The 27682-nt window shown below is 45.2% G+C and overlaps 1 protein-coding gene across 3 annotated transcripts in view; it reads left to right on the top strand.

Annotated features, from left to right (window-relative positions):
* Positions 1-11686: 11686 nt before the first annotated feature.
* Positions 11687-27682, top strand: part of sh3gl3a (SH3-domain GRB2-like 3a) — a gene marked incomplete at its 3' end in the record, with an annotated part of 247251 nt that continues 231255 nt past the window's right edge. For all 3 annotated transcript variants that reach the window (XM_084337947.1, XM_084337948.1, XM_084337946.1), the window contains exon 1: positions 11687-11815. In XM_084337947.1, the coding sequence (XP_084194073.1) occupies positions 11771-11815 (45 nt within the window). In that variant the 5' untranslated portion in view covers positions 11687-11770. The remainder of the gene's footprint in view (positions 11816-27682) is intronic.

Here is a 27682-nt window from a genome sequence, read left to right as displayed (position 1 = left end):
GCCTCCCTGATCAAAGGCGGCTTTGATCTCAGGCAGTGGGCGAGCAGCGACCCGCAAGTACTGCGCAGCCTCTCCCCCGAGGACAAGGCAGCGAGCAGCGACACCTGGATGGCGACCATCCCAGGAGAAGCCCAAGAAATGACACTAGGACTAGTCTGGCGCTTCAAAACAGACTCGCTCCATTATAGACACAAACCCCTGACCAAGGAGCAGGGAAGGTCGACGGCAATACCGACCACCAGACGGAGTGTATACAGAACACTCGCCAGACAATATGACCCGTTGGGATGTATTCTACCTTACACCACCAGGGCAAAGATGATTGTAAGAGCGCTATGGGACAAGGACCAGGGCTGGGACGATCCCATACCCGAACACCTTGCATCCACATGGAGAGAGTGGGAGACGGAACTCCGCTCACTCCCAGGTGTTAATATACACCGCAGCTACTTCCCACCCACAGTGAGGCCAGAGACATGCAAGATCGACCTGCACGTATTCAGCGACGCCTCCGAAGTAGCCTACGGTTCAGTGGCCTACTTGCGTGCCCGAGAGGAGGGAGGAGAAATACATACTGCTTTCATCCTGGCTCGCTCAAGAATAGCCCCACGAAAGCAACAATCTATCCCGCGTCTAGAGCTCTGCGCAGCCCTAGCAGGAGCGCAGCTCGCCACGTTAATCCAACGTGAACTCACCATCCCGGTGCAAAGAACAATCTTGTGGTCAGACTCCACGACCGTACTCACATGGATCAGGTCTGATTCGTGCAGATACAAGGTCTTCGTGGGAGTCAGAGTCACCGAGATTCAAAAGTTAACAGAAGTAGCGAGCTGGAGGTATGTGGACACCAAACACAACCCAGCTGACGTCATCACCCGGGGAATGTCCCTGGATGACCTCACCCGTCACAACCTCTACAGTGACGGACCAGAGTTTCTCAAGCTCCCCGAAGAAGAGTGGCCTACACCCACCCCACGGGAGGCGAGTAAAGAGGAGGCAGAGAACAAGAAATCTATGTTCTGTGGGTTGACACACACACTCGTCCCCACAGACCCCGATCTAGACGATTGCCTCACCCTACAGAGTGCGCAGCTAAAGACATTTCTGTGGCACCACCCAGAGGTTCAGCCCACGACTGACATTTCAGCAGCTGACTACGAAGAAGCAGAACTTCTTCTACTACAACGAGCCCAGAGAGACTCGTTCCCCGATGAGCTAGCCTGTCTACAGGGAGCAGAGCCCCAGACTTACCGGATGACGTCAAGTACCCGATAGTCTTGAACAGCCGACACAAGGTCACAGAGCTGATCATAAAGAAATACGACGAGGATGTGCACCACGCAGGGGCAGAGAGAGTCTTCGCGGAGATCAGACGTCGTTATTGGATACTGCAAGGGAGAGAAGCAGTGCGGCGCTTCCAGCGAACCTGTCTAGACTGTCGTAAGTGGCGAGCCCAGCCCAGTATACCCCGGATGGCTGACCTACCTCCCTGTCGCCTCCGACTCGGCGACAAGCCTTTTCACTCCACCGGTATGGACTGTTTCGGCCCGCTGTATATAAAGAAAGGAAGAGGAACCGAGAAGCGGTGGGGTATTGTATTCAAATGCATGACCACCAGAGCGATACATATCGAACTCCTCCCAACCATGACCACAGACTCATTCCTTATGGCCTTCCGCAGATTCACATCACGGAAAGGAAAACCGTCTACATTATTGTCTGATCACGGGACAAACTTCAAAGGCGGAGAAAGAGAGCTGAGAGAGAGCTTCCAAGCTATGGGCCCAGAACTTAAGACCCACCTCGCTCCATCCCAGATTGACTTCCAGTTTAATCCCCCGAACGCACCTCACTTCGGTGGAACTTGGGAACGAGAAGTACGTTCTATAAAGACAGCCCTGTACGCCGTGCTTGGGGCCCAGACCGTGGCGGAAGAAGTCTTAATGACAGTCCTCACGGAGATCGAGGGAGTATTGAACTCAAAGCCCCTCGGTTACGTCTCAAGTGATGTAGCAGTTGTCGACCCAGTCACCCCCAACACACTCTTGATGGTGCGGCTGGACCCCGCGCTACCCCAGACAATGTACAGGCCTGAAGAAGCGAACGGCCGAAGAATGTGGAGGTACAGTCAAGTACTGGCTGACAAGTTTTGGAACAGCTTCCTACTCCACTACCTACCGTCTCTACAGACCCGCCAGAAGTGGGTAAAAGAGAGAGACAATTTGACAGAAGGAACAGTCGTCATGATTATCGACCAGTCACTACCCCGAGCTATGTGGCCGGCTGGCCGCGTAAGCAAAGTGATCACCGGTGCCGACGGAAAGGTCCGAGCAGCTGAAGTGCTCGTCCAAGGGCGGACCTACACCCGACCTGTGGCGAGGCTAATAGAACTGCCAAGGCTCCCAGATACTATCGATGACGACCATGACCCCATGACTTTGTGAATTGACTGACCCTTACAGCGGACATTGAGTAGTGGACAGTGCGGTTAATCTGTCTCTGCTTAGCTAATTAGGTGGGACTAATTAGGGGGCGGCTGTTACGAAGGATCAGATTAAACCGAATATATATATTTATTTATGGATATATATTGAATAGTATTTGTATATCGTTTGATATCCCTTGTATATTCCTTGTACATATACACGGAATATCCCTTTAGCCTACTATAGCCCATAATAGTTCATTCTCTTATTGGACAAGGACCTGGCGCCAGGGGACAAGCCCCTTGGAGCCAAGTTCAATGGTACCGACGAGACATGTCTCTACTAGCCCCGGCTCTGCGCAGGAATACGGCTACCGAAAGGAGAGTGGCACTATTTGTTCACCGTGCATATAAATATGGCGCAAGTAAATGTAGAAGTCCTCTTATCCCTTAGTCCTTTACCCTTCTACCCAACTAAGTAACAGAACGTGAAGCCTCTCCCACGATACCGCGTGCGGTGTAGTATGGCCTGTTTGGCCTTAGAATAGCATCGAGACCTCGTGCGAATTAATAGCTGAATTGTCAGAGTTTGGCACCGTATTTCTATTAGGTTAATAATAGTCTATTATGTATGGTGCATCGTGCGGTTAGAGTTCTAAAGTGAGCAGCATCCCCATCGCTTCCTCGTGTTATCTAGAGTCTTAACCAGGTTGGGCAGACCACACGTGGCGCTTTCATCCGAGGAGTTCTAGGCGAGGACCGAGTGGACCTGTACATTGGATTACCTACCCGACGACTGCTGAGCCCTATGCGGCATGGAATATATATTTGCTTTGGTACTTTGATTTGTGGAGCGGATAATCGCCAACACCGGTGAGTGTTGGATTTACCCCGAGAGGAGTCACGGTGAGACGGCGCTCAGACCAGACTGAGGTCGCCTCGCTTCTTCTTCATTGTGGACCTACAGCTACAGCTACAGCCTACAAGAGAGCCAAGGTGTATTCATCTGTGGATCAAGATTCTACTGCACTGTCTTCTGTACCTGAATTCTCTCTAGAAATCGTTGACCAGACGGGCTACTGCCGACGGCTCTCCTACCCCCCCTACCGGCCTACAACCGGGAGGACCCCTTCCAGAATTATCCTGCTATATCATTAAGAGTACCATAGATCTAATTCCCTAAGAGCCAGGTTGTATACTTGCTTCCTGCGTAACCAGAGATTGGACATTCAGTGTTGATTTGCCTACGAGTACTCATTTGCCTTACAAGTGCATTCAAATCATAAATGTAATAGTAACTATTATATGTACCTTTTGCTATATATTAAATATTTGATTATTACCTTTGTGTGGACCCGATTTCATTGTGGGAAAGTGTTCATCATATTTAGATATCGTGTACTGTATGGCCAGTAGTTAAAGTACATAAAGCGGTAGTGGTTTAATGATACCATACTTATCAATACAGTCAGGGAATTGTACCCCTCAGTTACAGCCATGATATTCATAGTATTATCATGGTGTATTTTGCTATACAGGCATTGGTAACATAACAATACCACATTTTATTGGCCACAGTTTTCATTTAATGACAATCACTTGCTATTTCATTCCAGTCACCTGTGGTTTGTGACCAGGATGCGTCTACCTTAATGATAAGCAAGCAGTGCAAAAATGCGGAAGCATTCGTCACCGCACGCCACTACGGTAAAGCGCCTTTCTTTTCAGGCCCGCTTTGGGAGCTGTCGCGCGGAAATAGGCTGTCTATTGCCATTCTCTTTGACAAACTCTAACCTTAACCAGCTCCTTAACAGCGCCTAAACTTAACCGTTCTAACCTTAACCAACTCCGAAACAATGCCTAACCTTAACCTTAACCTTAACCATGCCTAACCTTAACCATAGAAAGAATATTGCCATTCTCTTTGACAAACTCTAACCTTAACCAGCTCCTTAACAGCGCCTACACTTAACCGTTCTAACCTTAACCAACTCCGAAACAATGCCTAACCTTAACCTTAACCTTAACCATGCCTAACCTTAACCGGCGAAAGAATACACGTTAAAAAAAAAATCACGTTAAAAAAAATATATTTTATGGGATTCGAACTCGCCAGCAAACGAGCTGTAGGATCCACAGCCATGCAGTGTTGCCAATTGAGCTATTTCTCGATACTGAATAAGGGGCGGTGACTTATATATATTGAGCTCCGCTCGTGTCGAACCAAGGCGGGATCTCATGCGCATGCGCGGGCACCTCGCGCGAGCACGCCGGCGCACGCACGCACCTGAGCGAGCACGCCGCCGCCGGTGCACGCACCTGGGCGCTGGGCGGCGGAAAATGAAAGGCGCATTACCGCACGCCACTACGGTAGAATGCTTCCGCATTCTTGCACTGCTTGCTTATCATTAAGGAACAGGCGACCAAGGATGCGTGAATATTAAAGGCAACCAACTTGTGTTCAGCTTTTCGTTCAGCGTTTCTCTGATTGGCCACACGGCCAATCAATCAATCCACTAGCACGCGGCCTTGCGGCAAGAGAGACAAGAGAGACAAGAGAGTCGCGGCAGAGAGCCGCGCATGCGCATGAGGCTCCCCCAGGTCCTTGTGTTTGAGACAGCCATATTAGACACATAGCCATAATTTAAGATAATAGTTTCCACAGCTCCAGTTAACCTAATTTATACCGTAATGAATCATTAAAAAATATTCCGTTAACTGGAATATGTTGTTTCTTTACACATATGTTGGATTATGTAATTGGGTTGTCATGACAAAACAATAAAAATCGCTACTTTACATCAGGGTGAACGCTGAACCGAGTCAAGCCGCGGGCGGCGCACTGAAGCCGGTGAATGAACAACCGCATTGCCCCGCTGGCTCTAGTTAACCTAATTTATACCGTAATGAATCATTAAAAAATATTCCGTTAACTGGAATATGTTGTTTCTTTACACATATGTTGGATTATGTAATTGGGTTGTCATGACAAAACAATTAAAATCGCTACTTTACATCAGGGTGAACGCTGAACCGAGTCAAGCCGCGGGCGGCGCACTGAAGCCGGTGAATGAACAACCGCATTGCCCCGCTGGCTCTAGTTAACCTAATTTATACCGTAATGAATCATTAAAAAATATTCTGTTAACTGGAATATGTTGTTTCTTTACACATATGTTGGATTATGTAATTGGGTTGTCATGACAAAACAATAAAAATCGCTACTTTACATCAGGGTGAACGCTGAACCGAGTCAAGCCGCGGGCGGCGCACTGAAGCCGGTGAATGAACAACCGCATTGCCCCGCTGGCTCTAGTTAACCTAATTTATACCGTAATGAATCATTAAAAAATATTCCGTTAACTGGAATATGTTGTTTCTTTACACATATGTTGGATTATGTAATTGGGTTGTCATGACAAAACAATAAAAATCGCTACTTTACATCAGGGTGAACGTTGTTACACTGCCACCACCCACTTCAATGACAGAGCTCTCATATTTGCGAATACATAAACTATATCTTAAATTATGGCTATGTGTCTAGTCTAGTCTAGTATATATATAGTCGTAACAGTGTTTATTATTGCGAGTCCTAACAGTGTTTATTATTTCATAACTGTATGGGCTTTGTTTATACATGTACAGTGACGAGTGAATCTACCGTTGGTTGTTAAAAACGCGAAACATAATAATCAGTCAGCAGCGCTCCACGCTCCACTGCTACCACAGCCCAACACAAGTGCGTTGGAACAGCAGCCCAACACTACAGAAGTTGGTTGCCCGCGCTGCCGCGCTGCCGCGCTTGCTCTTTGGATTTCATTTGGGACGTGGGACGGCTGCGCTTGCCTGCGCGTGGGGGCGGGGGGGCGCGGCCAATCAGAGAAAAGCCGAACACAAGTTGGTTGCCTTTAATATTCACGCGACCAGGATGTCTGTGTTAGGATACAATTGACTATTCACAACACTAGAGGGCAGCAGTGCTTTGAAAGCAGTTTTGGAATGGAAGTCAGCTGGCCTGCAGTTAAAAGTCACACGTGATGGTTATAATGATGATGATGATGATGATGATTATAATGATGATGATGATGACGAGTTTTCAGTTGTTAAGTTGAGTGCGAGGCTGCTCCAGAGTCTACTCTAGATGCTACCACTGAAAAGACACGCTCACCTTTCATCGTCAGCCTGGACTCTGGAACAACCAATACATTCTGATTTGAGTGATCTGAGTATCCAGTCCAGTAAATAAGGGGTGAGAAGCTTGACTATTTCAAGTCAATTCCACCTTGATCCTACAATGTTTTCATAAAATGTACTATAAACCTGGCTATGAATGATATATATCAACAAAACTTTCTATAGAAAGAAGCATAATATGGATGGGAAGAAATGTGGAAAGTTCAAACAAAGAGACAATCAAATCAAGGAAAAAGATATCCCCATGTCAGCTTGAAGTGTCGAGCGACGCATCAACGAAATGTCAGAAAATATCAGAGAACAGCAAACAGCTGGATTAAAAGATGCTCCGGTGTGCAGCTTAAAGTGACCAACTACAGCCCCCAGATAACGGAGCTCAGTAAAGCAAAACTGTTTGTCTGCATTGCACCCCCGCCCCAACTCAGATTTAGGGTTGATACAACCATCATAATAATATTGTTAATAATAACAATAACAATAATGATGTAATAATGTAAAAATTATCATTAAAAATACCTGATTATGAGAAGAAAAAAATTACGATGCATGGAATATTGTTGATATGGCATACTAGTTACAACTATATTTCAAACAGGCACTTCATGTCAAAAAGGTTGCTGGTGTACAGTGTAGTACCCCCTAATAGGCAAATAAATAATTGAATAGATATCACTATGAAACTTTCCCAGTTTGTTATGTACATATAAACTAAGAAAAAATATATTGCAAGTTTCCTGAATTTTAAGTTTATATATGCAAATGAGGCACTTCCCCATTAAATATGTGCACATTTATGGATGCAATCAGGCAAAATTAAGTCAAATAAACAACTAAATGTGTGTTATTGACATTTTATTGTCACTAGTTTCATAGAAGACATGTTTAGGAAGCATATAACAAAATCTCAATATCGTCGAAAAAAAGCAAAAAGGCAATTTTGGGGGTGCTGTCTCGCCTTAACAAATTTTTTGATAGTTTGATATATAAATATAACTGTGTCATCTGCGTTGAAATCAAAAGATAATATTGTATATTTCTTTTAATAATTTGACTGATTGGAGTTTTTCAAAAAGGTTGTTATTGTTCATTAGATATTAGTCGTTTAGACTCGGTTTTCCAGGACTTTAGACATAAAAGGCCAGAGAAGACCTGAAATTAATTGTTTTAAACTGAGACGTCAAGATTAGTTTTTTTTTAAGAAAAGGTTGAATTATAACACATTTGAAATAATAGGGAAAGTATACTGTGCCAAGGGAGCTCAGCTATTTACAATGAGTATTTACAATGAGTGTATTTACAATGAGTATTTACAATGAGTAAAACCGGACCAATTGTTGTTTGTACATCCTTTAGAAGTCTAGTAGGAATCATATCATCGAGACTGGATGACATTTTCATATGGGAAATAATATTGTTGAGGTAATCTGCAGATAATGGGTTCAAATATACTTAGGATCAGGGGCGTAGCTGGGGGGGATAGCTTAGGATGATTCCAAGGGCCCAGCTTGAAGAGTGTGTGTGTGTGTGTGTGTGTGTGTGTGTGTGTGTGTGTGTGTGTGTGTGTGTGTGTGTGTGTGTGTGTGTGTGTGTGTGTGTGTGTGTGTGTGTGTGTGCGTGCGTGCGTGCGTGCGTGCGTGTGTGTGTGTGTGAGATATATACAGTAGGCTGCGGTTAGACTGACTGATGTTTTCGTTTCGTTTTGAAGATGAGTTTCGCTTTTCCAGGTCGCAACGTAGTGGCAGCCGAGTTAGACATTCGTTTTGCAACCTGAGCACAGTGATGTAGTACAATGCCAAAGCAGTAGGTGGCAGTAGGTGGCGAACATGAAGGCAATTTTCAACCAATCAGAACTTGAATGAGGACACTCCACATCCTGTTCAAAATCTCAAAAGCCACCATCTTTAAATGCCTCCGCGAGCCATTTTAGCCAATGAAGCATTATTTTTCAGCAAGAAATAAAGTGCAATAAACAAAAACGGATACATTCACTGTGTGTTCTGCCTCATTTGTTGATGAAACAAAACTGACATCAACACAAGTGACCACCAAGAGCGGATAGTTTAGTCTCAAAAAAGATCGTCGATGTTGTTACCTACATGCTAACGTGAATGGAATATGCCATTATAACAGTATAGCATTGTGGCTAGCAGCTAACGTTAGCTCACGTCAGTTAGCCAGCCAGCACCAAACTGATATTGGGAGCTATCAGTAGTTAGATAACATTAGAGACAACACCTCGTGTATTAAACAAAGGTGAATAGATGACTGGGCCATTTTCTTTAATGCTTGTTAAGATTGAAAGAGGAGCTCTGAGCTAACAGGGTCTGATAGCTAACGTTAGCCAGCTGCTCATGCAATCGTTAATGCTAGCAGAATGAATTGATGTAAACTTTATTTAACATATTGCAGAATGGGTACAATACAATACGGCTCAATACAAACAATTGTTAAGGGAATGCAGACTGTTGTAGCTTGGACTGGGGTCCTTATAACAATAACTTGACAACACATGGTAGCTGCAGCTATAGCTCTGTTGTCACCGGACGTTGGTGAGGGCACGCAGATGTGGGTATCTACTGCGCATGGGCGTTGAGCAACAACGGCTCTGCGCAGATTACACGACACGTTGTCGGCGAGTTTTTGGCGTTTTTCCAAAACGGAAACACAATTTAGCGTTGTCAGTAGGGCAACGCGTTTTCCTGCCAAAATGGCATTTCTATTTAACAGGGACAGCAAACATATTCAAAACAGCAACAAAACAAAAACAAAAACAGTCTGTGTAACCATGGCCATAGAGAGAGGGGGGGTGACGAGAGAGATGAGGAAGGGGCAAGAGAGAAAGAGAGCTGGGAGAGTGTGTGTGAGAGAGAGAGGGGGGGGGTGATTACTCAGCCCTTGTATGGGTGAATGTAACAAGTTCCTAACGTTTTCTTTCCCCTATTATTTCATGCACACTTTATTCATTGTTTTAAATTATTATTTTCTTTTAAGTTATTTTGTGCATCACTCTGTTTTGAATTTGATGCAAATTTGCAATGCATGAGGGTCATCCTTTTGTGTTAAATGGCTGCATAAAGCAAGCATTTGTTGACTCGCATGTTGATAAGAGTATTAAAACTTGGAACTTGAAAAAGATCTGTTTAAGGTAGAAAAAAAAAGGGAAAAAGAATGTGATTCAGACTGTCCAGGTCCGCTCCCACCACAGAGCTTGCTTTTTTGGTTTGTTTATTTTGTGTCTGTTGGTGTTGCCCCCCCAGCATACCACAGCGAAGAAGAGGGCACCAGCAACCACAGACTGGTAGAACATCTGCAGCAGTTTGCTGCAGACATTAAAAGACCTGAGCCTTCTCAGGAAGAACAGTCTGCTCTGTCCCTTCCTGTAGGGCCTCGATGTTGTTCGTCCAGTCCAGTTTACTATTACTTGACCCAGGGTTGTTCCCAGCCTAGTGCGACTCAAGGTTCTTTGGTAGACTATTGCATTGGTCCATTCATTGAAGATGAACGCAATGCGACATCCTTTACTATAGGCTCACCCACCAACAGTGCAGGTGCTGAACTGCTGATCCGAATGTATAGGTAAAAACCATATTATGCGTTTTCATCAATAAATAAATGGGCAAAAAAAATATTCCCTCGCGTGCTGACGCGCGCTCACATTATTGGGGGCCCACTAATACATTCTTTCATGGGGCCCAGAATCTACAGCTACGCCCCTGCTTAGGATACCCATGGTTTGGTGAGATCCCTTGATATTATGAGCAAGGGGTGTGATTTTTGCCCCAATGTTTTCTATTTTTCCACAAAATAAGTCAAGAACATCTCACACTGTTCAACAGAGGAGTCAGATAGAACTTCGGGGGAGGGATTTAGAATATGACCATTGGTTTCAAATAGAAGTCTAGAATTCTGATTAATGTTCTCACATTTTTTACTGGCAGGTTATAATGTTGAAACAGGTCCTTCATTAGGAGATAATTAAGGAACTTGTAATTTAGAAACCTAGAAGATTTCCGTTCCACTTTTCCTCATTCCCTTTTTAAGTTGAGTATGTGGTCATCGTTGAGCCACTTTGGGAACAGCCTGTCAGGAAAAATAACTATAGAAATAGGAAGTTCCTTGAAATGCAACAACATGTTTATTAACACATTTGTTGTGCATAGAATCAAACAGTCACTGCAATGCCGCCTGAGGAAGGACACCGGTTCAAGACACGTTGCTACAACTGAGTGTGTGTCTACAGCCCGATGATGATGATAGTGATGGTGGCGATGATGATAATGATGATGATGATGATGATGATGATGATAATAATAATGATGATGATGATGATGATGATGATGATGATGATGATGATGATGATGATAATAATGATGATGATGATAATAATAATGATGATGATGATGTGGCCATGATGATAATGAGTGATAACTGTGATCATGATGATAATGATATTGATGATATGAGGATGATGATAATGATAAAAATGAAGATGATGATGATAATGATAATGATAATGATAATGATGATGATGGTAATGTTGGTGATCATTGATTGATTGATTGATTGATTGATTGAACATTTTAATTAACAGATTTCAGAATGGGTACATTACAGTACAGCTCAATACACACAATTGTTAAGGGAATGCAGACCAGAGAATTAGAGAAAGACTTTCGTCTTGTTTACATCAGGGTCCCCCTCATCATCATGATCATCATCACTATCACCACTACGACGACCACCATATCATTCATGATCACCAAGCGAACATTTGGCTGCCTGGTGCAATTGTTGTTCACTTCCCAGCCTGATGATGATAATAATGGTGATGATGATAATGATGATGATGACGTTTCTCCAACAGACGTTTCTCGCACTTTTCTCTCTGTGTTTTCAAGCGTGGGCTGTCTCCGCCCGTAGTTCTCTCAGCCAATAGCGTGTGAGAAAGGGCGACATCTCTGCGATGCAGGAAAAGCACCGCCACCACCAACGCAAGCTGCCGCTGCAGCACTGGACGGTACTGGAGACGGATGAGTGCAGCGCCTCGGGCTCCTAGTCTTCCCCCCCGTTACAGGTTTTTATTTTTCATTGTGGTGTTTTGTCGGACCGGTCTCTTCTCCCAGAGAGTGAATCCATACATATTCGAGGATGTCTGTGGCCGGGATGAAGAAACAGTTCCACAAAGCCAGTCAGGTATGGAGACGCCCGTTATGATCAGACAATAACAACAATTGTTTGTGTGTCTTTATCTGTGCAGGCTTCAAATGATATCCAAATAATCCAATGTCGATAATAAGTGGACGAATTGCCACTGTTGACATTAACATCAGAAGTGTTTGCGCTCTTTCAACCGAAGCGAGTAGCTACAATCTTCCGTATCGAACAATTCATCTTCAGCAACGATTCGGCTACTTTGTTTTGTGACAACTGAAGTAAAGCATGCACAGTTGATTTCAGTGGGTCATTATTCTTGTGCAATCAGATTTATACAGTAGTTGCCATCTTATTGCAACATGAACAACCCAGATGGCGTCACAACAGGCTGTGTTTCAGGCGCCTTTTGGGATAACAGGCATTACAAAAGAAACAAAAGTAGCCAAACCCCCCTGCAAAGCTGCAAAGGCTTAAAAAAAAGAACTTATCAAATCTCTCAGGCTGTCTGCTGAAGGTTCCACCCACACACACACACACACGCACGCACGCACACGCACGCACGCACACACACACACACACACCTACACACACACACACACACACACACACACAGTGGCAAATGAGCTCAGAGTTTCACTAGCCTGTTGGCTCCCAGGGGAAATGAAAGTAGTGATTGTAGACACACTAGCAACAGTAGCCCACCTGCCAGAGAGAGTCTAGAGTTGACAGACTTACTCAACACGAGTATAATTTGTCCGGTGTTTCTTCTGTGGCAAGGGAGTGATGATGAATGATTGTAATCCGCCAGAAATAAAAGGCCCACAGAGGCGCTGTTTTAGTCAGTCTTTCCTTCCTGTGTTTTGGATAACAAGAGCCTTAATCTTGTCCATCAGCCTTGTCCCTATAGGCTCAGATGTGGCCCATATAGGTTCAGTTTACCACTGTGTAGTGTGCATGCTTTGACAAATGATTCGTCTTTTACTCTTCTGGTCCAATTGTGTGAGAAATCAATCATTTTTCAATCCTGTTTCACTGGGCTAGTAGTAGGGCTCAGAGACAGCCTATATCACTCTTGAGAGAGACTTTGGTAGCATCCTGTCTGGAGAAGAGCACAGCAAACCCTCAGTGTCTGGTAACAACCTCCATATCGCCAAAAAGGTTCAGCTTTTCAGGAAGCGAGAGAGAGGAATCTTCCCAGTCAGAAACGACTAGTGCATTTTGACATTCGTCTACTATAATAACTAAGGAAGCTCCTTGAAATGCAACAAAATGTAAGGAAGGACACTGGTTCAAAATGCGTTGCTACAACTGCGTGTGTGTCTACAGCCTGTCTGTGTTCCTGGCTTCCTAGTGCCTGTTGGATTTAGTGCACAACTAAACTAATGTTAATAAACATTTTATAGCATTCAAGGAGCTTTAAAAAATGTATTCCCCATAATTTTGGGTTTCAAGTTTCAAGTTTCTTTTATAGTTGTCATACAGAAGTACAGAATACTTTTATACAAAATGCTTCTTTCTGTTACGCGCCAGAGACTGTGCTAGACAAAAGATAAGTATGAAATAAAATAGTATAGCATGTAAAAATAGAAGTAGAAATAGAAGTAAAAATAGAAGTCACGTACGTAGACACAGTGTTCAGTATATACATATGTACAATGTTCGATGCAGAATAGAAGTAACTGAGTTACCATACAATATACAATATACAGTGGTGCAGTGCTGGTATAACTCGGTATAACGGCGTTATACCTCGGTCACTGAGGCTGAAGTACGCGCAATCGCTTTTTACATGGCATTATCCAACCGGACTCCCGGAGAAGCATGCAGCTGCAGAGCCGCAGAGCCAGCGGCGCTCTCTGGGCCGCGCGCTGACGGCCGCGCTGTGAGGCAATAGTATCCAGCTGCAGGACGAGAGCAGCCAAAAAAAACTGTGCATGCGCGCGCACGCGCACGCGCGTGGAGCATTTGACCTACTGTCAATTTGCCACTGCACCACTGACAATATACTATGCAATATACTAATTAGAGCTGCCGCGGTATTGATGTTTTCCTTACCGCACACATTTGCAAAATATTTCCTACCGCCGCGGTTATTACCGCACGCACACAAAAAATTAAAAAAAAAAAGTTTGAGTGCATTTTTTTTAGTAGTAGTCTACTCTTTATAGCATATAGCCTGCCTCTAGTCTAAATGTCTATCTTTAGAGGATGATTGCAGCATGAATATTGTTTGGGATTCGGCAAGCACGCATTAGTTATTGAAAGTGAAACACGGATTCGAAGTTTCCCCTCTGGTCGTGCGCAGTTCACTCGGTGTCGCGGGCAGGGGTGGTTACCCCTAACCCCCCCGACCCTTTCTTATTAGTATTACTATAAAGTTACTACTTTATAATAAAGGCATTCGTTTTGTGGCATTAACATTATATAGTTATACGTTCAATAACATCAGCGTATTTACCGGACCATAGCAAGCCAAGCAATACTCTATTCATATCTCAGTTCCTTTCTTTGCTCAGAGCGTGCTGAGTTGTCCCATTCTGCGGTCTGTTAATAAAGTTTTCAATCAGACAAGTGTATAGAACGAAGGGCTTTTATTATAACATTCGTTGCAGACAGTAAAATCATTATGTCTCGTTTAGTACTCCTGAAGAGCGATGGTAGTCCACTCCGGCGGAGAGTTAAAGCTAACGTTATTAGCCGTGTTGTGATGAGCTGACATTCAGGACGTAAAAAACGTGTGACGCGTCTCTCTTCTGACCAATCAGTGGTCTGCAATGTTTCACGTGACTTTTCTGGTACCCAATAGGGTCGCTTGGAACCTCGATCGAGGAGTAGGGTATATCTGCAGAGCCGCAAGCCCAACGAGAGGAGGGTAATTTATTATTATTATTATAAAAAACAGCGGTGACGCGGTATTCAGCCTACTCTGCGGTGGCCGTGATGTAACAGCGATACCGCGGTAATGCGGTAATCGCGGCAGCTCTAATACTAATATACAATACTATATAGTGCAAAGCAGAAATGGGATGAGGTACAATTTAGGTACAATTTACAGTAAGGTGTACTGAGGTATGGGTTGTAGTAGTGCAAATCCTTTACCAATAAATATAAAGTGTGTTTAGGTGTTCTAAAGTGTGGAGAGTGGGTGCTGCATTGTGTTGTTTGTTTAAAGTGAGTGTGTGCGTGTGGATGTGTGTGTTGTGAGTGCATTTGATGGTTGTTGCATAGTGTTATTGTTCGTTGAGCAACCTGATGGCCTGGGGATAGAAGCTTCTTCTGAGTCTTTCTGTGCTTGCCATGAGACTCCGGTATCGCTTGCCTGACCGCAGCAGTTCAAAGAGGCAGTTGTTTGGGTGGCTGGAGTCCTTGATAATTATCTTAGCCTTACCCCTGCACCGCTTGTTGTAAATGTTCTGGAGAGTGGGAAGCCCCCCTCCAATTGTGCGTTCGGCTGAACGTGCCACTCTCTGTAGTCTGCTTCGGTCTTGTGCGGTGCTATTCCCAAACCAGGAGGTGATATTGCCAGTCAGGATGCTCTCTATTGTACATGAGTAGAAGTTCTTAAGGATCTTCTGACTGACTTGGAACTTCCTTAGGCGCCTGAGGAAGTAGAGGCGTTGTCGTGCCTTCTTCACAATACTGTCAATGTGTGTGGTCCATGTCAAGTTCTCGGATATGTGGGCTCCGAGGTACTTAAAACTGTTCACTCTCTCAACCGGTGCCCCGTCGATGCTGAGGGGGCTGTAGTCCCTGACCCCCGACCTCCTAAAGTCCACAATCATCTCCTTTGTTTTGCTGACGTTCAGGGAGAGGCTGTTCTCCTGGCACCATCCCGCCAGGACCTTGACCTCTTCCAGGTAGGCCCTCTCGTCGTTTGCAGAGATCAGGCCCACCACTACTGTGTCGTCAGCAAATTTGATGATTGTGTTGTTGTTCCGCTGAGCCACACAGTCATGTGTGTACAGGGAGTAGAGGAGGGGACTCAGAACACAGCCCTGGGGGGCCCCTATGTTGAGGGTGATGGATGAGGAGGTGCAGTTGCCTGCTCTCACCACCTGGGGTCTGCCCGTCAGGAAGTCCAAGACCCACTGGCAGAGGTCATAGTTCAAGCCCAGGTCCCTGAGCTTGGCTATGAGTTTGGAGGGGAAGCTCTTTCCCCCACTGTTTGACATTCCTCATTATCACTGGTTCTTTTTGGTTTTGTTTGGTTCTACTTGGTTCTAGGGTTCTACTTGGTTCTAGGGTTCTGCTTGGTTTTAGGGTTCTGCTTGGTTCTGCTTGGTTCTAGGGTTCTGCTTGGGTCTATATATAATACTATAATATTAGTGTAGCCTAATCTTTATCTGACTGCAACTGTGAAGAAAAAGCCCATTGGTTTAAACAGAATGAATAGACACATACAAAATAAATAAATAAATAAATTCAAATGTTGATTTAGAATTTGAATGTCAACATTATGAATGAAGCGTCGGACTATTCGGTACAGCCCTAGTAGTAGTAGTAGTAGTAGTAGTAGTAGTAGTAGTACTGTATTGTGTAGTAGTAGTATTGTAGTAGTAGTAGTATTATTAGTAGTAGTAGTAGTAGTAGTAGTAGTAGTAGTAGTAGTAGTAGTAGTAGTAGTAGTAGTAGTAGTAGTATTGTAGTAGTAGTAGTAGTAGTAGTAGTAGTAGTAGTAGTAGTAGTAGTAGTATTGTAGTAGTAGTAGTAGTAGTAGTAGTAGTAGTAGTAGTAGTAGTAGTAGTAGTAGTAGTAGTAGTAGTAGTAGTAGTAGTAGTAGTAGTAGTAGTATTGTAGTTGTCTGTCAGTGTCAGATGATTGCTGTATGTAGCTACATCAGTGGTTCTCAATGAGGGTTGTTCTCAGACCTGAGGTTCCAGGGGGTCCCCAGTAAAATGCGGAATAGTTTAATTTCATTAAATAGATGTTGAGCCCAATGAGAGACTATTCACTAAAATGTGATACAAGGTTCTGTACTGTTAGGCCCAGGACCGTGTGCCCACAGAACCAGGTTAGAGCAGTCACGCAGTGACCATGTTAACAGATTAGAGCAGCCACACAGTGACCATGTTAACAGGTTAGAGCAGCTACACAGTGACCATGTTAACAGGTTAGAGCAGCAACACACTGTGACCATGTTAACAGGTTAGAGCAGCCACACAGTGACCATGTTAACAGGTTAGAGCAGCAACACACTGTGACCATGTTAACAGATTAGAGCAGCCACACAGTGACCATGTTAACAGGTTAGAGCAGCAACACACCATGTTAACAGGTTAGAGCAGTGACCATGTTAACAGGTTAGAGCAGTGACCATGTTAACAGGTTAGAGCAGTGACCATGTTAACAGGTTCGAGCAGTGACCATGTTAACAGGTTAGAGCAGTGACCATGTTAACAGGTTAGAGCAGTGACCATGTTAACAGGTTAGAGCAGTGACCATGTTAACAGGTTAGAACAGCCACAGAGCCTGTTTGAGCAGCTTGGCTATGCGTGGTGGCAGTGTCAGCATCACCCTAGAGATTCAGCGCAGAGCCTATTTGAGATACAGTTAGACATTGAAAAAGCTCTGTTGATGGTGTCGGTATGGACACCATCATCACACGTGTGAGCTGTCCCAGCTCAGCGAGGCCGTCATGCTGACTGTGTGGACAATATCAGATGTCAATAATAGCTAAAGAGATCACAACATAGGAGATACAAGGAAATAAAGAATTCGAATATGAATATACTATGAGTAAAAGTAAACAGTATAGTATACACAAGGTAAACGTACCCTAACTGGCATGATATACGTCATACGTTGTAGTCCGTGCATGTTTTGGTGGTTAAAAGTCAGACACACTTAGTGGTCAGACATTCCTAATAGTTCTCAAGTTCTGCAGCCATTAGTTCTCCAGCCGGAGAGATATGGGCCATTTATTTGTCGCTCACCACTCACCCTGAAGTTGGCAAAATGATCCAATTGGTAAAAAACTTCCACAGAGAGTCTGCTTGCTTTCTGGATGCTGACATCTTGAATTGAACAGTCACTTTCACACAAAATTGCATTAGATTCAACATTGGTTTCCAGAGAGCAGACCGTAGAAGTTGGAATTTGGACAAATTGGACCAGCAACGTTTGCACATACTGGGGGGGGGGGTTATGCCAATATTGTATTGCTACACTAATGCCAAATACTTTATTTTCTACCCCTACACCCCTTACCCTATACCCCTTACCCTAAACATGGTTCATATCCTAGCCCCCCCCCCCCCCCTCTCACACACACACAGACACACATACACACACACATGTACACAAATTACCTTTTTATTTGACCATTATGAGTAGAATTGTGAGGGCTGGCCCAGCACTGCGTGCTTCCCAACGGGGGCAAGCCAGTCAATCAATGTCACGCACCACTCGTTGCCAGGTCGTCTTGTTGCTGCCATCTACTGCCGTGTACTCTCGTGGTCTCTGGTGTGAGACGTCTTCGTTTTCCCCTGCCGTCCCATGGATGTTTTGCTGTGTACTCGCTCTCTCCTTTGATGGACCCGTGCCCGTTTGAATTGTCCGTCGGCAGTGCCCTTGGTGAGTCTTGAATCAAGTCTAATTCTCTGAAAATTTGACGTTTGTCCTGGACTCTGTTCTATCGTCACCTTCAGGTGTTTTCATTATCCATTGAAGAGTTGTGGAGATTCTACGTTACTGGACGCTGCTTTGTTTTTTCCTCCTGGCTTATTGACATTCTCCCTTAACACATTGAGTGCCACGGCCCTTCCGGGAAGTGACCTGGCCTTGCCGTCCATTAACCCCATGTAAACATAGTTGTAGTTTGTAGAGCTAAACCTATATTTTATAGTATAGCTATGGGTCTAATAACGCCATCAAGTGTCAGTGAGTTGCTTCCAGTCAACGTGCAAAAAACAGATAATTTTTTCATCTGTACATTTCCGTTTTATACCGTTTTGAATATGAATTATAGTTTGGGTGCTTCTGAGTAATTCCAGGGAAAAGACGCGAAAACAGCGTTTTTGTGTAATTCAATAAACACACGTTGTCATTTTTCGCCCGATTATCGAATCTTCCTGAAATCAACGCTAGATCATCATCATTATCCTTCCTCGTGCAAGCATGGATGTGGTTTAGACCGGCGGGCATTGCACATCAACGGGCGGGCGGGGTCAGTTGTCCAAACCATCCCTACAAGCGTGTGTTTTGCCGGAGTGTTTAGGACCCGCCCCCACACCGCAGCTCGGTAGAGAAAAGAAACTAACCCGTTTATAATGGGGTGCAATAATGTCCGAAGGCGTTAGAGGGCGATATAAGACCATCTGCCAGCTCAGACACACTCAGAACAGTATGCACAAGGTGCCCCGCTGAATTATGAATGGCAATAACGATTAAAATAAATACCGTGAGAAACGTAGATCTACGTTTCCAGCACTCAACGGTTGGGCGACAGAAACGTAGTTCTACATTAACGGCACCCAACGTGTTAAAGGGGACGTTCCTATTTTCCCTCAGTTACTAAACTCGTTTTTTTCTTCATGTACATTTTTTGTCCTTAAAGGAACAGTGTTGCATTTTTCTGTTGTTTAATAAATACGCCCTTGTTTTGGCTGACGCTGAATACCTGTCTGTGTCATGCTGTTGGGGTCGCATACAAACCAAACGTTTGTTAGGGGGATTCGGTTTCCTCATTGAGTGCTTAATAATGGATTGGATTTATATAGCGCTCTTATCCTTATCATTAACACTTTGAATGCCCATCACGAGATTTCTCGGGTTATCAGCCCGCGGGTTGAATGCCCATCACGAGAATTCTCGGATTTTTTTTAATTAGCGATCTGAATTCATATTTCATCAACCGAGTCTACCATTGGTAATCCTGCCCCGCCAGGCGCTCAGATGTGAAAAAAGCGCCCCCTATCGTCTCCCAGATGGTAATGCACCATTTTGGATTGGACTCGATGAAAATGGATGAGAAAAAAAAACTCCGGAATCCACATTTTACTTCTCACGCATGTAACCGGAGCCGATCAGATTCATTCTGGACCCTCAGCACAGCGTGTAATATGTGTTTTACAGTATACGCGTGGGATCAATAAAAGGATAGATTTTTGGAATGGCGATCAGGAATTGGAATAATCCATTTGGATACCATCTGATCTCAGGTAAGGAATCTATTTTACCAGTCTTAGGATAATCAGACCCGTTTTCACGGAGATATAAGCTTTTCCCCTATAATGTGATATGGCTGTTTGACTGTAAGAGCGATCAGGAACTGAGAGAATCGATTTTCAGCGCGCGGCACCAGCGTGCACACGTACACATATACTATCGATAATCTAGCGTTTATTTGAAAACTATTCATTAATAGGCCGAAAAATGACAACGTTCTAGAATATTACAGTACAGGGCGATTATCATGGAATCTTTTATTTTTCCGTGAAAACGAGGGCTTTTCAAAATGCTATAAAACGGAAATGAACCAATAAAAAAACGATCTGCTTCGACAATGTTGACTGGAAATGAGTCATTGATAATGCGACAGGCAGATTAGACACATAGCCATAATTTAAAACATAGATTAGGCGATATTAATGCTAACATTGCAGTGGATGGTGGTCATTCAAGCACTAAATGTGCGCCCCCTGCTGGGCACTGAAAGTGTTAAGGCACAAGACGTATCTTGTGTTTTATTATACATTTAAAAGTAGTGAGGCGAACAGACTGAATTAGATACATTACCTTTAATTGTAATTATAATTTAAATTAACTTAAGTTACCTCATTAGATAAAACAGGTGTTGTGTTTTTATTGCAGATGTTGACCATTTTCTGTTGGGGACATCATTTGCTGTCAAGTTGTACAAAGGCAATACATCGCAATGTCTGGATAATTACAGTATGGTGATAATATGTTATTGTGGGGCCTCTGGTGATTCCTACCCTTACTGTAGTTACATACTAGGGGTGGGGGGGGAAATCGATACGTAGTACGCCAGCAGTGCGTGGTGATACTGTATCGATACAGGGACGCCAAGTATTGATATTCAATTATTCATAAAAAATATATGTATAATTTTTTTAAATTTTTTGTATAAGGAAGTTGCATTGTTCATTTCAATACCTGTAATAGTACAGTAGTCCACACACACATGTGCATTCAGTTAAGTTGGAATATGACTGTAATACAAACAGTTCAGTTTGTCAGGTACATGCAACACAGATTACAGTGTTTACATTTGTCTGCTTGAGAAAATACCATGTTCTGCAATAAAAATGATTGAAGTGAGATGAACAGACTGAACTTTATTTTGTTAGATAAAACATGTTGACAAAGTTTTACTTTGCAGTTGAAAAAAGGTAATAAATAAAATGTGATAATAAAAAAAAAAAAAAAAATCCGCAATACTCAGCGTATCGCGATATATTTAGTATCGCGATACTATCGTATCGTGACGCAAGTATCACGATAGTATCGTATCGTGAGGTCTCTGGCGATTTCCACCCCTATTACATACTGTCTTATTCCTTGCTATTCGATGGCATATGAACATGTTTCAGGCTCACGCTGCACCATCTGTCACACGGGTCGTACAGCTTTGACATTGGTGTCATAAATTATTCAGTGACTTACCAAGTGTTCCAGGTTCATCTCTGTTGCCGTTAGCAGGTAGATAAAGGACACATTCCAATGACTCCTCTGTGATTCTCTGTAGCAGTGGGGGGTCATTTCAGTTCAGGGGCCCAGGCTTGATTCTAGTTCTCATAGGCAGACATACTGTAGTGTAGTATATGGTATAGCCTGGTATTTAGGCTGAGGTTACACCTTTCGTATCATCTTCGTATTGTTTTCTTATGCGTATCGCCGCGACGTCGTGCGCCTGAGTCACACTTTCGTTTTTTTTTCGTTTTTGTCAGCCGAGCACACTGATGTAGTACACTGCCAAAGCAGTAGGTGGCAGTAGGTGGCAAACATGAAGGCAATTTCAACCAATCAGAACGAATGTGCCAATACACTTCCTGGTGGAAGCTCCAGCAAAGAAAATGTCAATAAGGCAGGCGCCTATGCCGCGCCACCATCTTACTCAATGCAGCCATTCTTTTTCAGCAAAGCCTAATAAAAGTGCAATAAACAAAACGGATACATTCACTGTGTGTTCTGCCTGTCATTTGTTGATGAAACAAAACTAACATCAACACAAGTGACCACCAAGAGCGGATAGTTTAGTCTAAAAAACGATCGGTAGCATTGTTAGCTGCATGCTAACGTCAATGGAGTATGCCATTATAACAATATAGCATTGTGGCTAGAAGCTAACGTTAGCTCACGCTACTTAGCCAGCATCAAAACTGATGATATCGCGAGCTATCAGTAGTTAGATAGCATTAGAGACAACGCTGTGTGTATTAAACAAAGGTGAATAGATGACTGGGCCATTTTGTTTAATGCTTGTTAAGTTGAAAGAGGAACTCTGAGCTAACAGGGTCTGAATCCTGATAGCTCACGTTAGCCAGCTGCTCATGCAATCGGTAATGCTAGCAGAATGAATGGATGTAAACTTTATTTAACATATTGCATATGGGTACAATACAATACGGCTCAATACAAACAATTGTTAAGGGAATGCAGACTGTTGTAGCTTGGACTGGGGTCCTTATAACAATAACTTGACAACACATGGTAGCTGAAGCTATTTGGGACACGGAGCTCTGTCCCAAACACACACACTGTTGTCACCGGAAGGGCACGCAGATGATATCTACTGCGCATGGGCGTTTTCGCAACAACGGCTAGCGTGCAGACTACACGCTGTTGTCGGCGCGTTTTTTTTGCGTATCTCCAAACGCAAACACAATTTTGCGTTTCAGCCGTATCCACAAAAAAACGCCAAAAAACGCATTTCTGTGTAGATAGGACATCAAACGTCGTCAAAAACGTATAAAAAAACGCCAGGAATACACTAGTCTAACCATAGCCTTAGTCTGGTATTCTAGCCTGGTGATCTAGCCTGGTGTTCTAGCCTGGTATTCTAGCCTGGTATTTAGCCTGCTATTTTAGCCTGGTATTTAACCTGGTGTTTTAGCCTGGTATTTAGCCTGCTATTTTAGCCTGGTATTTAACCTGCCATTTAACCTGGCATTTAACCTGGTATTTTAGCCTGGTATTTAACCTGGCATTTAACCTGGCATTTAGCCTGGTATTTTAGCCTGGTATTTTGTCCCAGGTCACATACATTATACCTGTTGTGAAGGATCAGATTAAACCGAATATATATATTTATTTATGGATATATATTTAATGGTATTTGTGTATCGTTTGATATCCCCTGTATATTCCTTGTACAATATACACTGAATATCCCTTTAGTCTACTAACAGCCCATAATAGTTTCATTCTACCATTGGACGAGAACCTGGCGCCAGCAGCCAAGCCCCTTGGTTCAAGTTCAATCGTGCCGACGAACATGTCGTTACAAGCCCGGTTCCGCGTAGGAATACGTCTGGCGAAATACGAATGGTACTATTTGTTCACAGCGCATATATATATGGCGCAAGTAAAGTAGAACTTTCTTTTAGTCCATTAGTCCTTTACCCTCCAACCTAGTAACAGACGTGAAGCCTCACCCACGACGCACGTGTGGTGCAGTATGGCCTACTTGGCCTCAGAATAGGCATTGAGACATCGTGTGGATTAATAGTTGAATTGTCATAGTTTGGCACTATACCGTCGAGTGGGACGTATTTCTATTAAGTTAATAATAGTCTATTATGTATGGTGCATCGTTCGGTTAGAGTTATAAAGTGAGCAGTACCCCCATCGTTCCTGACATTATCTGGAGTCTTAACCAGGCTGGGCAGACCACGTGTGGTGCTTGCATCCGAGGAGCTCCGGGCCAGGACGAGTGGACCTGTACATTGGATTACTTTACCCGGACGACGGCGAGCCTTCCACGGCTTGGATTATCTACGTGCTTTGGGTGCTTTGATTATGCCATGGATAACAGCCAACACTGCTGAGTGTTGGAACTACCCCCCCGAGAGGAGTCCAGGTGAGACGGCGCTCTACCCCGAGTGAGGTCGCCTCACGTCTCTTCGTTGTGGACCGGCAGCTACCGTCCACCAGAGGGCCCAGCTGTATTCATCTGCGGACCGAGGTTCTGTGGGCACCGTGTTCAGCACTCTGAATTCTCCCAAGAAATAGTCGGCCAGATGGGATACCGCCAGCGGCTCTCCTAACCCCCCCCCCCTACTGACTTACAACCAGCGGGACCCCCCTTTAGTGTATCCAGCTATAATCATTTAAGTACCATCGCTATAGTTCCCTAAAGAACCAGGTTGTATACTTGCTCCCTGCGTAACCAGAGATTGGACATTCAATGTTGATTTACCTACGAATACTCATTTGCCTTACAAGTGCATTTCAAATCATAAATGTCATTAAGTGAACGTTGTATATACCCTTTGCTATATAAAATATTCGATTTATACATTTGTGTGGACTTCGTTTCATCAGGTGGGAAAGTGTTCATCATATCTATATCATGTACTGGATGGCCAGAAGTTAAAGTACAAGCGGTAGTGGTTTAATGATACCATACTTATCAATACAGTCAGGGAATTGTACCCCTCAGTTACAATTGGTCCTTCGAGCCGGAGGGTAACTAGTGTAATATTAATATAGTGTTATTAATATTGAAATGGCCTATGATGAACACTCCACGAAACGGTCCTCCTAACGTAGAACGCCCGCAGCGCAGACGACAGCCACCTCAGTACTTAGAGGATTACGCTGTCAGTCAACTACCTAGCCTTTGACAAACGGTAAACGCGGTAAAAGTAGAAAGTAAAATTATGTCTGACCTTAACGACCAGGTTTCCCCGACCACAGAGGCCCTAGTGGGTTCTAATGTAACTGACCAGGCTCACGGTGGGGACCAGGAGGGAGCTGACATGCCTTTACCCCCCGCCAATACCGAAGAAGTAGTCCCCGACCAGCCCCGGGAGGAAGACAACCCTACAGAGAGAGAACTCTGCACGGAAGAAGAGGAGGAGAGCGCCGAGGAAATAGAGCTCCAGGACTCCCCAACGAGTACAGCCAGGAGCGGCTCACCCAGGAGCGGCTCACCTCTACAACCGTCTTCCCCCAGCGAAGCGGAGAGGATGCTATCACAGGCGTTCCTCGTCAGCCTGACAGCCGCTACTGAACGCGATCGACTTCAGGGTGAACGCGATCGACTCCAAGCACAGATGCTTATCGAGCGCGAACAACTCCAAGCGCAGCAACGGAGCGAAGAAGAGCGCATACGCCTGGAGATGAGACGCCTTCAGACGGAAGAGAATATGGCAAGAGACCGGGCCGACGCCCAGCGCGCCGCTGCCGGTGCCCAAAGAGAAGCAGATCTCACCAAGCGCGAAGCCGAGCGCGACAAGCTACAAGCGCAGCTAATGGAGCAGCTGATCCTCAAGGCAACACCCTCTCCCTCCGCCAGGGGTTCAAGGAACTCGTCGAGACAACAGTCAAGGGCAGCGTCTCCTAACCGAGCAAGCGACCCTGAACTTGACCAACAGACCAAGCCTATACCCCCCGCAGACCCCCTTCCCAGACCGGTCCAAGCGAGACCCAGCTACAAGGAAGGAGCGGCATACACTGCGGAGAAGCTAAATAAACGACTACAGGATCTAGAGGACCTGATAGAAGAAGAAGAGGGAGAGGAGGAGAACCAAGCCCGACGACAGCACAGTACTCCACCGGACCAGGAGGTCCAGTACAGCCCAGGCTACACCCCCGCGGCGCTGCGCTACAGACCCCCGACTCTATTCACGGGTGAGCATGACGCACGACCAGCCCCGAGGAATAGCACCTGGACCAGCGGGCCATGGTACCCTGCCGGTACCAGCCCACAGAGAGGCGCAAGAGGAGACACGCCTAGGAGGTCTCTCCCCCAACGCTCGCCGATGTATCAGCCATCCACGGCGTCATACATTGCCACGCCGACGTTTCCAGACTTCACCTATGAGAATCGAGCACAGTACACGGAGCTCCGGATGTGCTTAGAGACAATGATGGTGGATGTCGCTGATGAACGCCACAAGTATGCAATATTACTGAAGCACCTGAAAGTACCGCGAGCGCACAATATAGCGCTAGCCTATGCCACCTCTACGACCCCATACACCGCGGCTCTAGCAGCGCTGGATCAGAGATATGGACGTATATGGGATTACGTAATCCAAGAGATAAGGCATATTGATCGCCTACCCCCAGCAACAGACAATCGCTCATTAGACGACCTGTCGATAAAAGTGCAGTCCCTGGTAGGGATGCTGGGAGCGCAACGGGAAAAGGGCATGCACGAGCTATACGCCAACTCTAACGTCGAGAGGATTTTAGAGAAGCTGCCACCCGCAAGACAAGAGCGTTTTAGGCGGCAGAGAGACCACCGTGATCCTAACGGTCCCAAACCATCCCTCCTCGATCTAGCCGACTTCCTGGCGAGAGAAGTCAGCAGCTTACGACTGGATACGTTCGTGCGGAGCACGCCAAGCTCCAGAGAGGGACCCAGGAGAATAAACGATGGAAGAAGATCGGTGACTGTCATGCACCAATCAGAGTCAGTACCGAGCAGTAAGAGCCACAGTACCCCCTCGAGAAAAGAGAAGTGGAAGATGGTGTGCCCCTACTGTGAGAAGGAACACTGGCTGTCACAATGTGACCTGTTCACAAAGATGAATGCAGAAGAAGTGAGTCAATGGATAAAGTCCAACAGGCGCTGTTACCGATGTGCGCGCAGTCACATGGCAGCCGAATGCCGCCTAAAGAAAAGGTGCAGTCGGTGTGACGGAGCCCATCTAGATGTACTACACGACAGTAACAGAAGAAGGCCTGCACCTGCACCATCGAGCAGCACCAAGGCAAGTGTCATGTACATTGACCCCGCCAGCAGCAGTGGCGCCCAAGTGCTCTTAAAGGTAGTCCGTGTGACATTGAGCTACCAAGATAAAGTCATGGACACTTACGCCGTCCTTGATGACGGGTCAGAGAAGACCCTGCTGCTCGCGTCCGCTGCGGCCCAGCTGGGACTGCGGGGGAGCGAGAACCAAATGACGATTCGGACAATAAGAAGAGATTTAAAGACGATAAAGGGCGAGAATGTCTCCTTCACTATCGCAGCAAGCGGGCAGCCAGAGCGACGGTATAGGATTACAAATGCTTTCACCAGCCAAGAAATAGGACTATCGCAGTACACCTACCCCATCGCCAAGCTGATGGATAAATATGTGCACCTGCGTCAACTACCTATCCCGCTCATAGACGGCGCCACCCCGACCCTGCTGATAGGCTCCGACCATGCAGACCTCATCGTCCCGATTGACCGGGTCCATACAGGACCCCGAGGCTGTCCTGCAGCAGTCGAGACCCGCCTAGGGTGGACACTACAAGGCCCCCTCGCTAAATCTCTCAACCGAACAGCAGCCACTAGCTGCCTCCACTCCAGAGTGACCGAAGAAGACACCACTCTCCTGCAGCATGTCGAGAGGCTATGGACACTAGAGACAATGCCCTTTAAGAACGAAAAGAAAGACATTCGTTCTAAAGAAGACATTTACGCCATCAACCTCCTCGAGCAAGGGACAAAGAGAGTCACAGTCGGCGGAGTGATGAGATACGCAACTCCACTCCTGAGGCGAGAGGGAATGCCCACCTTTCACGCAAAGAAAGACGCCACGGAGCGGTATCTATTGAACACAGAGCGGCGCCTAGCCAAAGACCCCGCTCAAGAGAGTGTGTACCGCGCTGAGATTGAGAAGCTAATCACAGCGGGACACGTGACAAAGATTGACATTAAAGAGGCCGATCAGACGACCGAATCATGGTACGTGCCGCACCACAAGGTCCACCACAACGGCAAGG

Source organism: Notolepis coatsorum, assembly GCF_963971535.1.
Source record: "Notolepis coatsorum genome assembly, chromosome: 2".
Taxonomy (NCBI): domain Eukaryota; kingdom Metazoa; phylum Chordata; class Actinopteri; order Aulopiformes; family Paralepididae; genus Notolepis; species Notolepis coatsorum.
Note: the sequence above shows the minus strand (reverse complement) of the source record. Positions and strands in the feature narration are given on the sequence as shown.